The following is a 15,461-nucleotide window of genomic DNA, read 5'->3' on the forward strand; positions in this document are numbered from 1 at the left end:
GCATAGGGAATAAGGATCTAATTATGAGTGATTTGTGAACAGAGGGAGTTTTGACTCCATATTTTAAAGAGAAGAGTAATAATGACAGAAAGAGAGGGATGGTGCGGTCAGTGAGTAAATGATAAGTTGCAAGCGAGGAATACAGTATCAGTGGCAATGAGGAAAGACTGAAAGGAAATGAATAAGATGGTAAATGGAAGCCAGGATAAAGGCTGCTGTAGCAGTTACACCCAATAAAATACACAAACTACCAGACAATTACTGACATTTGATAACTGACAAATACCTGACACCCAATGATGGATACCTACTCACTATTACTTAATAATTATTTATTGCATTATATGTGTGTGTGTGTGTGTGTGTGTGTGTGTGTGTGTGTGTGTGTGTGTACGGGATGAATAAAAAAACAGTGGAAATTGAGAAAGTCAAGAAGTGTAAAAGAAGGATAAACATGGCAAAACTAAGAAAAAAAAAGCTACTGTATCCAATGACTTAAATGCTTGATAAATCCAGAAGTACACTTTTCAGTAGTATGGAAATTTAGATGCATTTACTTGGAACTGGGTTTGGGGTTTTACATCCAAATATACCCCATAAGATTACATTAGAACGTCTGTTTTTTTTTTTTTTTTTTTTTTTTTTTGGAAGCAAAATATGAAGAAATGACTGGCGGTTCAATGCTTTTGCACAGTTCTGTACTGTAAATTTATAGGACAATTGGCTTGTGATGCTATACTGAATGGCTTTCTGTAGAAAAAGTGTAAACAAAACTACAGTTAAAACATACCAAGAATTACTGAAACAATAAATAATATAAATGCATTTGTAAAATAGTAAGATAAATGGATTTAATATATAAAATATAAACATTATATCTAAAGACACTTTAGGTAAAGATGCTTCAGGTGTGGATTTTTTGTCTTAGCTATATAGTCTCTACGGCATAGCCTCGCATTCAGTCTTAGTTTGTTTCCTTCATTTCCACATGATAGTTTCTGAAACTCGATAAAACCTGATGTTTCCCAGAACTATCATATTAACTGATCTTGGATACAATTGTGTATATGATTTCACAGCTACATGATTTCCTAATACAGCATCCAGCATAAAACCATGAGCTCAATTCAATTAGCCTGCGCTAATGTTATGCTAGTTAGAAGGTTGTTCCGAGGAGGATGGCTAATGCGGGTTAATTATATTGTATGCCACGAGACAAGGTGAAAGTGATTACAACAGGCGCCATGGGCATACAGTACACACACACACACACACACGCACACACACACACACCCTCATATGCATGCTGATGTCTACGTTTTAGCCATTTAATACAATGTTGCTGTCAAAGCTTAGAAGAAATTTGTAACTGGTCATCATAAAGACTAAAGCTCTCTTGTGAAATCTTGCTAACTGCTTCAGCAGCAGAATTAGAATTTGCTCTGCCTTAAATGGTTTACATAGTTTCCCCTTGACAGAGTTTTTTTTTTGAGAAAAGGGCACCATATATTTTTTTTTTTCCAGATAGTCTTAAAGAATGCCTTGATTTACTGAAGCCATTCTCGTGGCTGGATCAGAAAAACCAAAGGTGGCAAGTAACAAAGTACAAATATAGTATTTTTTACAGTATTTTTGTGTATCTATACTTTCCATTTGTATTTCATTTGTACTTCCATTTATGGAAGTATTTTCCATATGTGACACTTTTTAGTTCTACTTATTACGTTTTTAGATGCAAAAACAGTACTTTTACTCACCACATTTAAAATAGAGACTCATTACTTTTCAAATGACGATCAAACAGAAGTACATTGATTTTCGAACCTAAACATATATAAGCGCTTTCACTCACACCATACCGTGACCTACACTAGCTTACTTAAAGAGGACGAAATAATTCCACCAATCCTAATTTATAGAAAGAACTGGCAGGTCAATGGTTAGTGTACCACATTGATAGACGGTTACCTTGGCAACAATCCTTTCCACTTGGTCTCTGGGCTGTAAATTCTTCTAGCTCCTTTTTTCAGGTCTCTCGTGTGTACACACTTGTTAAAGTACGATTTTTCGTGATTTAGATTACTAGCTAACATACTGTACTGAGCAAAAGAGCTGTAAACTTCTACATTATATGCCAATAACAATGTCATTTTTTAGAAAATTGCTTAAAATGTATTGGTGCTTCTTTTAAACTTATTGACTTCTGTATGTTTGCAGTATGCCCATGGATAATTAACACAGGGTAGCAAAGGTAGCACCTAGATAGCTAATCTACCAATGTAATGGACGATGGTAACAATGCTGCTTGCCATTCATTTAATGATTATTAAATTATCGAAACCCTTTTTGTTTTGAAGGAAACACTAACTTTGAACAGCTCCATTAAAATAAAACTACGTGAGCAAACTACAGAGCGACTGCTTGCATCGTTATAACATCTCCTTTTTATCCATAAAACTCATCATTGCTGAAAGTTCTTCAGCATTCTAGCTGTAATGTCCTTTGCTAAAAGCTCTATGCAGTATGGATTCCTCTCTGTCTCAACCAACCAGTCAAATAATATTTGAAATAAATTGCCCTAAAACATGTTTCTTGTAAATACCAACAGGATTTCATGAACTTCAACTGAAGTTAGAAAAGTGCACCAATTTAATTTGTGTTTAAATACTTTAAAATAATGTTTCTCGAAAACTCAGTCAGATAGATATCCAGTACTTTTGTACTTGTAGGGGAGTATATTCTAGGCAAATACTTTTATATGAGTACTGAGTTAGTGTACTTCTGCAACCTCTGCAGAAAGGAAACTCACTGATAACAGGCATAACCCCAGATATGTTAACGCTGAGTTCAGCATGAGTGTGAGAGATGGCGGAAAGATGGGAAGAATGCAAAGTGATTATTTCTTCTATGTATTACCCCCACATCTGTACATTAGGTATAATCTGATACAATTACTATACGCAAGAATAATTCAAAAGAAAGGAAAAAAACCCTATTTGTGTTGGGCAAACAGCCGGTTTCGTACAGAGCATTTGAGTTGAAAGTTTAATACAACATATGCTTATACCAAAACAAATTTTTCCATTTTTGGCACTGATATTTAAAAGCACGACATCGTTTCTACGCAGCATGTCACTACAGTTGTTTGCCACTAGTTAATTAGTTCTAGGGTTCTGGCACTCAGTTTAGAGTCACGAACAAGCTCTAGTTTTTTTTAGGACTTATAAGGTAACATAAATGAATACATTCCCCAGCAGGACCTTTTGGTTGTCAAAACGTGGCATCAATGTTAATCTGGCAACATAACATATTTTGAGACATCATTGGTATTAGGTTGTTTTTGAAAGTTAGAATTACCTGGATAAAGTGACATCAAAACAACATAGACTACTGTACATGACGAGAGGATAACGGGGTTGAACGAATGCCGCCCACACGATGTTGCAAAAACAACTTTAAAACAATATTAATACAGGACTCAAGCTCCAGTCACTGTGGTGACGGCGGAAATATTAAAATGAAAAGCAGCCAAAAAGAGAAAACAGCCCTTAAAATGTGAGATCTGTTCTGTGAAATAGGATGTGATGCAGTTTGGATGCTGTGCAAGCACCATATTACAGTACAGTAATTTGGAAGTAATGCTGCGCCTCATGGTAATATTTTTGAAATTAAATCAAACCGAGATATAACATTACAAAATCAAGAGTGCGTGTTGTGTCTGTCCCAATATCCGATCAGAATTCTTAATCCTGTAAGAAACTTAAGGACCCATGCATGTGACTGGACGTAGTGCGGAATAGTGTGCGTAATGGATGTTAATTGGTATCTATTGTATGCTCCATGTAAAGGATGTAAAAGTTACAATTTCATTGTTTTAAGGTTGTGTTTGGATCCTTTATTCAACGTTATCTCTGTCATTTTAAAAGTCATTCCAACTTAAAAAAAAAACATTGTTCTGATGTTGTCTCAATGGTGTTTGTCATTTGAACGTCGGTATAACTGTAATACAACCGCCATCCAAAGTTTAGCGTTACTCCTCGGTCTGTGCATGTACTACATTCATTTGCAATGGAAGAGATAATTTTTTTTCTAACAAATCTGACACATTTGCATTAAAAAGGAGTATGTTGGTTTATCACATGCTAAGAAACAAACCATGTATACTCAGCAAAAAAAAAAAAAAAACGTCCTGACTGTTTTACTTTCAGTAAACTTAATGTGTAAATATTTGTATGAACACTAAAAGAGTCAACACCATAACACATTAACTAAAAATGTTTCACAATGTGTCCCTAAATGAAGGGAGGCTCAAAATCTAAAGTACCAGTCAGTATCTTGTGTGGCCACCAGCTGCTTGAAGTACTGCAGTGCATCTCCTCCTCATGGACTGCCTATTGCGGACAGTCTGAGCACTGATGGAGGGATTTTGTGTTCCTGGTGTGACTCGGGCAGTTGTTGTGGCCATCCTGTACCTGTCACGCAGGTGTGATATTCGGATGTACCGATCCTGTACCGGTGTTGTTACACGTGGTCTTCCACTGCGAGGATGATCAGCAGTCCTCATGCCTCCCTGCAGCATGCCTAATGCACGTTCACGCAGATGAGCAGGGACCCTGGGCATCTTTCTTTGGGTGTTTTTCACAGTCGGTAGACAAGTCTCTTTAGTGTCCTGCGTTTTTAGAACTGTGACCTTAAATGCCTACTTTCTGTAAGCTGTTAAGGTCTTAACGACCATTCCACAGGTGCATGTTAATTAATTGATTATGGTTAATTGAACATGCATGGAAAACATTGTTTAAACCCTTTACAATGAAGATCTGTAAAGTTATTTGGATTTTTACCACATTATTGTTAAAATACACAGTCCTGAAAAAAGGGCGTTTCTTTTTTTGCTGAGTATATATAACTTGATTTTATCAACACTATGGTACTTAAGTCCCTAATTTTGGTAAGGGGTATTTTGACAAGCGTGACAGAGATGTGTTTTTAAAAGCATTTGCTATAGTAATTCGAAAGAAATATGAACAAACTCTTCTCTCTCTCTTTCTTTCCTTCTGGTGAGAAAAAAATGCTTTAACTGGCTTAGTTACAAGCACATTGTCTTTAATAAGAACCAAAATCTTGGGAAGAAAGCAATAGATAGGCAGATCACTGTTGCAAGAAGACATCCAGCTGTCTCCTTTTACTGCTCTTTGTCTCCTCCTTAGAAATGTTTTCCCCTGTATTTTTTTTTAGCTACTCCACTTAAGGATTGTCAAAAAAAAAACACTTTATTCTTTATATTGTCTCCCTCCATCTGTTTATTCCTTTTAAATCATTTTAATTATCATCTGACAGACATCTGTGTGAAAGGGCAGTTCCTTCCTTTCGATGTGAAACTCATTTGGTGGGAGACTGACCAAAACTGGCATCAAATAAAAGAAAGAGAGAGACCGAGAGACAGAGAGAGAGAAAGAGGCCCTATCAGTGTTTGACTATGCGACTAAGAGGAGGAAATGCCATGACGAAGAGATTATGATAATGTTTACTCTTTAAAAATATTTGCTACTTTGGAGAAATAAATTCCACCTTTTTTGGTGGAATTTTGTATCATAGCATTTAGGAAAATCTTAAGTTGTTTAAAAGTGTGCCTTAAAAGTATTTTATAAACATCCGTGTTTTTTTCCTTACACTGACCACTCACTGATCACCACTGTTCTTATTGATCAATTACTGGGCAAAGACAAAGAAGAAGAAGATTCTCTCTAGTAATCAATTTGGGATTACCATTATTCCCATTAACCAAAATATCATCACCATAGTTCCCATTAACCCATTGTTTTCATCAAGTGATTTATAATTACCAATGTTCCCACTGATTATAACGGATCGCTTTAGTTCCTATTAAACAATAACTGATCCACACTGTTGTCATCAACAATCAGCATCATTCCCACCAATTACTGATCATCATTAATCCTATACACTAATTATTAATCACCATTGTTCTCATCAACCAATTTCTAATTATTATTGTTCCTGTTCCTGTTTTTGTTCAATCACCATTGTTCCCACTCATTACTGGTGACTGTTCCCATCGACCAATTGCTGCTGATCACCATTGTTTTTCACATAGTTTTTCATTTCAAATTTGTTTTTGGGTATAGTTACAGTAAACAAGAACAACAATAAAAATCTATCTATCTGTCTGTCTGTCTGTCTGTCTATCTATCTATCTATCTATCTATCTATCTATCTATCTATCTATAACTGTTTCCTTCATAAGCATATCATTCTTTTAAAGTTATGATTGTTTCTTTTCTATTCTATAACACATTCTAATATATTCTATGTTATTCTCTTCTGTTCTAAATGCCTTCAGAAAATCCTCCTTCAAGTTTCTACATAAATGAACAAAACGAAGGAAAATCATATATGACATCATCTTGTGATTTCAGACTTGCTTAAGCTGCATTTCTCTGAAAAGTGTTTGCAACAGAGTTCGTTTTATCTCTAGATAAAAGAGGAGTGATGCGGCAGCACTTTAGTACATAAACCTTGACTTGACTTAGTCCTTTAGTGTGTGTCAAGCTCTTTCACCTCATCACCCGCACACTCAAACAGATAGTGTTCAACTTGGGAGCCAATATGCCCGTCAGCAGCATTACATACGGTACGGTCGCGCTGCGTCCTAGAATTTTGAGCCCCGCTATACGGTAGATGTATCTTGGTATAATTGGATTTCTCATTAACCTGAAATCTGAATGGTACTTTATAATGAGAAAACAAAGCTCTTACTCCTATGCTCTGTGCAGCTAAGAGCAAGACTTTGCTATTATTTCTTATGTCTGGGGAAAAAAACAACAACAACAACAACAAATTAACTGCGTTATTAATTTCCCCATGACATCAGAGCAGCAGGCATTCACTCACTTTTCGCTGGAGCAGGAAACGTACAACAGCAACCAGCAACAACTATGCATCAGAATCACTAAACACATTACAAATATTTCAATGTAAACATATTTACTGTGCATCATCAGCGTGGATTTTTTTTTCTTTAACACCTATAGTATAGATTGTAAGTCTACTGTAGCAGTAACTGCTTGCTGATGTTTACATTCATTTCGCAGTGATAATTTAATACCATGTTTCTTCAACACTGAAAATGTTATCATAAAACAGCATTAGATTATGATTATTATTAATGAGAATACCAAGCATGGCTTAAAACAAGGAACTAAATAAAAATGATAGCTTGTGTGCATGCGTGCATGATGCATGTGTGTGGTTACTCTCTGTGGTGTCTTATTCACATTAAAAATGTTAATCATAACACCTACACACATTCATGCTTTCTAACAGAAAAAAGGCGTCATCGCTAATGTATCTTCTTTTCACATTTTGCTTGTGACCTCTATTTTCTTTATTTCCTGTTACACATGGATAAAAACAGAGCCTCTTGCACACCTTAATACACCCACAGGAGTGAGGATTGCTGTCTTGTTCATTCTTTCTCTCTGGACAAGGCTAACCTTACATTTTAATAGAGGTCACAGTTAAAGCCACTATTCATTCATCATAGAGATATCCTCTCATCTTTTTTTTATATCTGTTATACAAACAATATTGCATGAAAATCCCCATAACCTACTTAAAAGTAGTGAACTGTCTGATTTGCTATTCCCCATGTTTTGTTGCTCATGTTCTGACATCACTTAAAAAGAGCAGAATATTTCTGTCAGGTTTATATATGTTTGATGGGCAAATATAAAAATGAGCACATATGTTCAACAACTAAGGACGTTTAAAATGGCTGCAATTGGTGAAAAAATGTTTAAAACATTATTAAAACGTGACATATAGTGTTGATCTTTTGTTAATGTCATTGAAGACATGTAGTTGTCATTAATATGGATAATTCAGATGCTTAGTGAAGTTACAATGTTTAAAAAAAGTAAAAAATTAGGGCTTTTTTATTATGGAAAGTCATAGCATTTGCACACCCATAATGCACCCAAATATCACAGGGTTCGGACTAGACAGCTATATGGCCATAATCTCACTTGCTGTTAAAACTGATCATAAAAAGACTTTTCTAGGGAGCATAAAGATTGTACTTTGGAACAATGAAAAAAGGTCATGTCCAGAGGTTTGATGTATCTAGATTTACCCTATTCAAGAATCGGCGTGTGTAAGGATAAGAATGGGAAGTACATGAAGCGATGCACCTATCATGCACAGTGCCCACTATACAGTACAAACCCCTGGAGGCAGTGTTGTGATCTGGAATTGCTTCAGTTGGTCAAGTCTAAACTCAGCAATGTTACATGTTACAATTTATTCAGCTGATGACCTGAATGTACTGTACTAAATAATAGTTTATACTAGAATACCAGATTATTTCTTCCCTTATGGCATGGTTATATTCCAGAACTTAAATTGTGAAACTGTTGCTTTGGAACAGTCTGGCATGGTGCTTTAGTGGCCAGCACTGTCACCTTGCACCTTGCACCTTGCATCCTGCATCATTGAGTCCGCCTGCTCTCGCCATGCTTGGTGGGTTTCCTTCCACAGTCCAAAGATATGCAGAATAGACTATTGGCTTTCCCAAATTGCCCGTAGTGTGTGAGCGTGTTTTTTGACTTGCGATGGATTGGCACCAAGGGTGTACCCCAAGTCCCCTGGGATAGGCTATAGGTTTCCTGTGACCCTGTATACAGAATAAAGCGGTATAGATGATGACTGAGTGAGTGAGTTGCTTTGGATATTTGGTCAATTCATATTAAGGCCTTGGAAAAAAATAAATAAAATCATAAGTGACCTGCATATAAAAAATGTAATAAACAACTGATAAGCGACACTTAACACAGCTAATTGTATGCTGATTCAAGCAATGTGACTGTAAAGGTCTGTGTGTGTGTGTGTGTGTGTGTGTGTGTGTGTGTGTGTGTGTGTGTGTGTGTGTGTGTGTGTGTGCTCAGATGCTGGTCCCTAACCTAATCAGGAAAGCAGACTTAGTGACATTTGGATGCTAGGTGTGAGCATCAGTAGTTCTTCTCACATTTTTAGGTTTGCCATTTGACTGTGATTACCATATTGATTAAAGGCCACAGAACATTCACAGAATATCCCACATCAACTTTTAAATAGCAGTCCACAAGGGAATCTCTATTAAACTTCATTGTTGTGCCAAAAATATAACAAATGCTGCTTACTCAGGGAATATCGAGCAAAAGGAAAGCATCTAGTACTAAATAATAGATTTAAATATTATTTATAGTATACAGTGAAGATCGGTCAGTCTGGAGGAAAACATGGAATACATGGAAGAGAAGAAGAAACTGAGGATAAACATAAGTATGCACAGTATAATCATACTCGTAATTGAACTGATACTCTAAGAAGGGTGAACGTTTCTTAAAAAGATCTGTTCTCTCATTACTCGGTGATGAGACGTGGATTTTATCACTACGAGCCTGAGAGTAAACAGCCGAGTATGTATGGAAACATCCATCGCTAGCCAAGAAAAAGTAAAAATAGTCAACCATCAGCTGAAAAATTGATGCTTACAGTTTTCTGGGATTCTCAAGGGCCAGTATTGGAACATTATCAGGAAAAAGATATAACAATTTACAGTGAGACGCCTATTGAAGAGCTGAAGTCTAAACCTTAGATTAAACACAAAAGACTGGTATCCACATGCGTTGTGAATTTGCATGATGTCTGCACACTTCAGCCCACAGGGTCGACACTCTGCAAAAACTTAATTTTTAGGTGTTAAATCATCCTCCTATAGTCTTGATCTTGCATAATCAGAATTTCTCCTGTTCGGTCCCCTAAAAGCAGTCCTATGAGGATGAAGATTCACTTCTGATGAAGAAGTGAAAACAGCAGTGCATTCGTGGCTCGCTGCTCAGCCCTAAACATTTTTTTAAATGAATGAACACACTGCTTATGGACAGATGTACAAAGTGTAATGTAAAGCAAAGAGATTATGTTGAAAAATTATGTATTTGTCCTATCTAAAACTTAATTCAGATCCATTCTACTGTACAGCCAAAATGCGGATATTTTTGACTTACCCTCATATATCCACTCTTTTATCATAGCAACACTGTTGTTAAATGTGACATTATAACATTAAAAATGGATGTTAATCATTACAAACACTAAGTTGTCCTTGGCAAAAGGTCAAAGAGTTCAAGGTTTTTTTTTTTCCTTTCTCAGTTCAAGAGTTTCCCAGTCTCAGCCTCTTATTTAACACACACTGTATACAGTATTTTACAGCACTGTGACATTTTTATTAGTATTTTTGCCTATCACAGCTTGTTAGGAAGCTGGGATAAGTTCACCGGGTCGGTCATGGTACAGTGATATGATTCATAAAGCAGAATGCTGCTCAAGGTCCCAACAATGGCAGCTGGACAGTGTTATGGTTTGAACCCCTGAACCTTGACCTTCACATCACTAAACTAGAGCCTTATCTACTAAGCCTCAAATGCCCTGGGAATTTGCACACCCCTCCTGTGGGATTTGTTCATTTGCCAATCTTAACCAACCAACCAGCTCTCCCCTATCAAACAGTATGACAGCTACTGACCAGGGAGGATGAAGACTAACATGTGGTTCTTTCAACATGAAGGCAGCCAACTGCATCTTTTCAAGCTGCTTTTTATGCTGAAAGGGCAGTGCAACACACTTGGAGAAACGTGCTCTCTGCCACGTTCTGCATAGATGAGCTCACAAATACCCATGATTGGCTAATGTCTCTGGGATAGCAGGCACAGCCAAATTTTCTACCTTGCCTCTGGGGCATTTAAACTCGCAACCTCACACCAGGAGCTTTTTTGTTTAACCACTTACACAAAGAGCAACACTGCAAAATATAATATATTAGCATGGATTAGAGCAGCGGTATCCTGAACATTAGGTTAAAATTGCAAAGGGAGAACAAAGCCTTGTATAGGATACAGTGTTGCTAGTCACTGACAAATGACTAGATTTAAATGTTTTTAATGAGATACGGCATAAATTAATTATATATGGTTTGGCCCAAAAAAACAGATCATATACTAATATTTTATTTTATTAGTTTGATTACAGCCCATAATGTGGTGGCCAATCCACGTGTGAAAATGATTCCTCATGCTCCTGAAAACACTCACAACTTAAGCGATATGCCACCAGGGAAGAAAAACTCTAAAGAGGTGATAACTTGGTCATTCATGTCATCAGCTGACTTCATTTAATTGCCATATAATATTGCTAGAAGCCTAGACCCGACCAATCTGAAGCAACCCCATTTCATAACGCACTATGCCTGAAGGATGCATCACTTCATGTGCCTACTCTGGAATCTGGATTCTTTTACCTTTAAAAGATAATTTTTTGCTTTTTAAAGTAATAAAATAAAAATAAAAAAATCAAGGGTGCCATATAGATAAACCAAAACTATTAATGTCCCAATTCTCATCTTTATTCCTTACTTACCGTACAGTAGGTGTGAATCTACAATTGATTAAAATTTAAATGTACAGTATAACAGTATAACTGTATTTTGTAAGAAATACACAGCTATGCAAGAAGTACCTTATAACAAAACTCTTAAAATTTTGCTGTCTGGTAAACCCCTGTGCCCAAAATTCAGAACCTGGCTTACCTGAGAAACTTTCCGCACCACCTCCCCAGCAACGACGAGCCCCTGAACAAACGACCTGGCAGCCACAAAGTTGCGTGTAACCTTGAGCTTGAACTCTCGTACTGTCTCACCGAAGGGACGCAGCGTCTCCGCCTGCTTCGACACACATTCCAGATAATCTTCGCCCATGCTGTAGCGCCCATTCAGTCCTCGTACCAACCTCTCCAGCAGCTTTCCCCAAAAGTCGTTCAGTGCCTCCTCCAAGTTCAGTTTGGAGCCACGGTAGTAGATCCGCAGATCTAAGTACAGATCCTGGAAAACCCGGGCATTCTGGGAGTAGAGCGAACCAAAGGAGGACTGTAATGAGTCATGGAGAGAAACTTCGGAACGATTCAGAAGCTCCTGGAAATAACCTGGAAAAAACACACACACACACACACATACACACACACACCAATCATTAATAATTGGAAGCTTTAACATTAAAGACAATAATCCAGCACTTTAAATAGGGAGTTTGCTCATTTTTTTGGAAGAAACTAAAACACTAAAATAAGTGCATTTTCTTTACCCTAGTATTCCACTAATAATCTGATTACCATCCCAATTGGAATAAGATTGCTTTATGTAAACACCTTAGTTTGAACTGTTTGACCCGATCCGGCCTGAGTGGAATGAATTTTCAATTAGAATGTGGGGGATGGTATAAACCTTTGAAATGGTTTGGCAAACCATTTAATGGATAGATATTAGTCATGTAAACATGTAAATATATTCTTTCTGTGCATGTTTGCCCCACGTGGGAAGTAACATGATGAATTTCTGATAGGGACATTTTGCTTTCATTCCTGATATATAAAGTCCAGGGGAAAAATTTTCTTTACTTTAAACTTTCATCTACTGGGTCTTTGAAGAAAGGGCAGTAAATAGTTTATGTACAGTGTAAGTGTATACAGTATAATATATACAGTACATCCATTTTCTTTTATTGTTCTTCCTTGACCTCTTGATTTTAAGCTGCTTCTGGGTTCCTGTAGAAAGCATAACCACTACAGCTACAGCTAACTTAATCTTATGATATGGTCCGGCCTTATCTCAACAGGACCAGTACAAGAATCAGCTCAGTCATGTAGGACAAAATAAGTGGAAAAACTAGGTTACACACTCATATTGCGCATACACACACCAAACACACACACAGGCACACAAACATTGTGGGAGTGGAAACAATCAGTGTGAACTTAAGACTGTTAAGGAAGAGTGTGATAAAATAAGCTTAGAGTGTTCCAGTGTCGAACTGATGGCAGTGTCGAACACACATACAAGCAGGCAGTAATTTGGATTGTCATACAGAGAGAGAGGGGTCTGCAGACTAAGAGAAATTAATAGGTTTATGGTTGTTAGCCTATGTTTCTTGTATATTTTTTAAAGATTACTTTTATTTACAGATGACAGATTTGCAGATTTAATTTAATTTGCAGAACAAGTAGGTCACAATATCGCTGTAGCATCAAGATGTCCGAAGTGTACGTAGTATCGGATTAGCTGCATGCCAAATGTTTGTTTTGCAGGGTTCAACATGGAATACTTGGTTTTCCTTTTTTATATTTCTGAAGCTATTTGTCCACTAATAGTCAGGAGTTGAGTCTTGAAAGGGAGAGAAAGAGAGCGAGAGAAAGAGAGAGAGAGAAGCAATAGAAAAGAAATAGAAGATAGAGCTGAAATCATCCCTAGAAATAATCAGGCGAGACACATACAGCAGTCAGCCAATATGTGAACTGAACAACCCTAAGCACCAACTATGCACCAGCAAATTAGTGACAGCATCATGGACACCCAAGACTCACCCATGTCCACATGGAACAAAAAACAAAACAAAACAAAAAAAGCCTGTCTGGTCTGATTGCACAAAAAGCCAATTGCAAAACAAATTGCTGGCAACAACTAAAATGCACCAGAACACCCCGTGCACCACAAGCCACCAAGCACTCGGCCAAGCAGGCGAAGAGGTTAAGGCTGCTGACACGGCCTCCAAATTCTAATCTGTGTATATAAACTGAAGGCTGTTGAGGTCATTTTATACAGTAGTTTGTTATGGGTAATTTACTTTACAAACATGACTTACTGTATGTAATAATGCTTGTAATGCGAGCATGAGAATCAGGTTGGTATAATAATAATTTCAGTATTTGTGTGAAGAATAATAATGCACACATCCCAAAACATTAATCATTTCCTTTCATCAGTTGACTGCAAACAGAACAATTAAGGAAGCAGGTCACCTGCACAAGACAAATTTATTTCAGTAATCTCCTCTATCGTATACCCATCTTAAGCAACATCTGACACTGCACTGTGAGCCTGATATGACACAGTTACACAATGACTAGCTTTGCATGTTCTGACACTCTCAATCATTGTACAGTACAAAATATTTTAAAACCATAAAAATGCCTAATGGGAGTAATGCGGTATAATTTTCTTTTCACTTCTGATAATAGCAGTGCCAGGCCATTTATTTTGATTTTAAAACCAACCGAATCCAATTGTTGCCAATACAATCAAGAATTCATGAAATGAAAAATAAACACATATTCACACACGTCGTGGCCAAAAGTTTTGAGAATGACAAAATATTAGTTTTTACAAAGTTTGCTGCCAAACTGCTTTTCGATCTTAGTTTCAGTTGTTTCTGTGATGTACTGAAATATAATTACAAGCCCTTCATAGGTTTCAAAGGCTTGTATTGACAATTACATGACATTTATGCAAAGAGTCAGTATTTGCAGTGTTGGCCCTTCTTTTTCAGGACTTCTGCAATTTAACTGGGCATGCTCTCAATCAACTTCTGGGCCAAATCCTGACTAATAGCAACCCATTCTTTCATAATCACTTCTTGGAATTTATCAGAATTAGTGGGTTTTTGTTTGTCCTCCCACCTCTTAAAATTGATCACAAGTTCTCAATGGGATTAAGATCTGGGGAATTTCCAGGCCATGGACCAAAAATTTCAACGATTTGGTCCCCGAGCCACTTAGTTATCACTTTTGCCTTATGGCACGGTGCTCCATCGTGCTGGAAAATGCATTGTTCCTCACAAAACTGTTGTTGGATTGTTGGAAGAAGTTGCTGTTGGAGGGTGTTTTGGTACCATTCTTTATTCATGGCTGTGTTTTTGGGCAAAATTGGGAGTGAGCCCACTCCCTTGGATGAGAAGCAACCCCACACATGAATGGTCTCAGGATGCTTTACTGTTGGCATGACACAGGACTTTTTTTCCAGATGCCCCAAATAATCGGAAAGAGGCTTCATCTGAAAATATGACTTTGCCCCAGTCCTCAGCAGTCCATTCACCATGCTTTCTGCAGAAGATCAATCTGTCCCTGATGGTTATTTTGGAGAGAAGTGGCTTCTTTGCTGCCCTTCTTGACACCAGGCCATCTTTCAAAAGTCTTCGCCTCACTGTGCGTGCAGATGCGCTCACACCTGCCTGCTGCCATTCCTACACAAGCTCTGCACTGGTGGCACTCCGATCCCGCAGCTGAATCCTCTTTAGGAGACGATCCTGGCGCTTGCTAGACTTTCTTGGACGCCCTGAAGCCTTCTTAACAAGAATTGAACCTCTTTTCTTGAAGTTCTTGATGAACCTATACATTGATTTAGGTGCAATCTTAGTAGCCACAATATCCTTACCTGTGAAGCCATTTTTATGCAACGCAATGATGGCTGCACGCGTTTCTTTGCAGGTCACCATGATTAACAATAGAAGAACAATAATTTCAAGCATCACCCTCCTTTTAACATGTCAAGTCTGCAATTCTAACCCACTATGCCTGACATA

The 15,461-nt window shown here is 37.4% G+C and overlaps 1 protein-coding gene across 1 annotated transcript in view; it reads right to left on the reverse strand.

The window, feature by feature from the left end:
- gpc1b (glypican 1b) overlaps positions 1-15,461 on the reverse strand; it is a 96,351-nt gene that overhangs the window by 14,847 nt on the left and 66,043 nt on the right. The window contains exon 3 of the mRNA XM_053486462.1: positions 11,642-12,033. Within this exon, the coding sequence (XP_053342437.1) occupies positions 11,642-12,033 (392 nt within the window). The remainder of the gene's footprint in view (positions 1-11,641; positions 12,034-15,461) is intronic.

The sequence above is a fragment of the Clarias gariepinus genome, chromosome 25 (genome assembly GCF_024256425.1).
Source record: "Clarias gariepinus isolate MV-2021 ecotype Netherlands chromosome 25, CGAR_prim_01v2, whole genome shotgun sequence".
NCBI classification, from domain to species: domain Eukaryota; kingdom Metazoa; phylum Chordata; class Actinopteri; order Siluriformes; family Clariidae; genus Clarias; species Clarias gariepinus.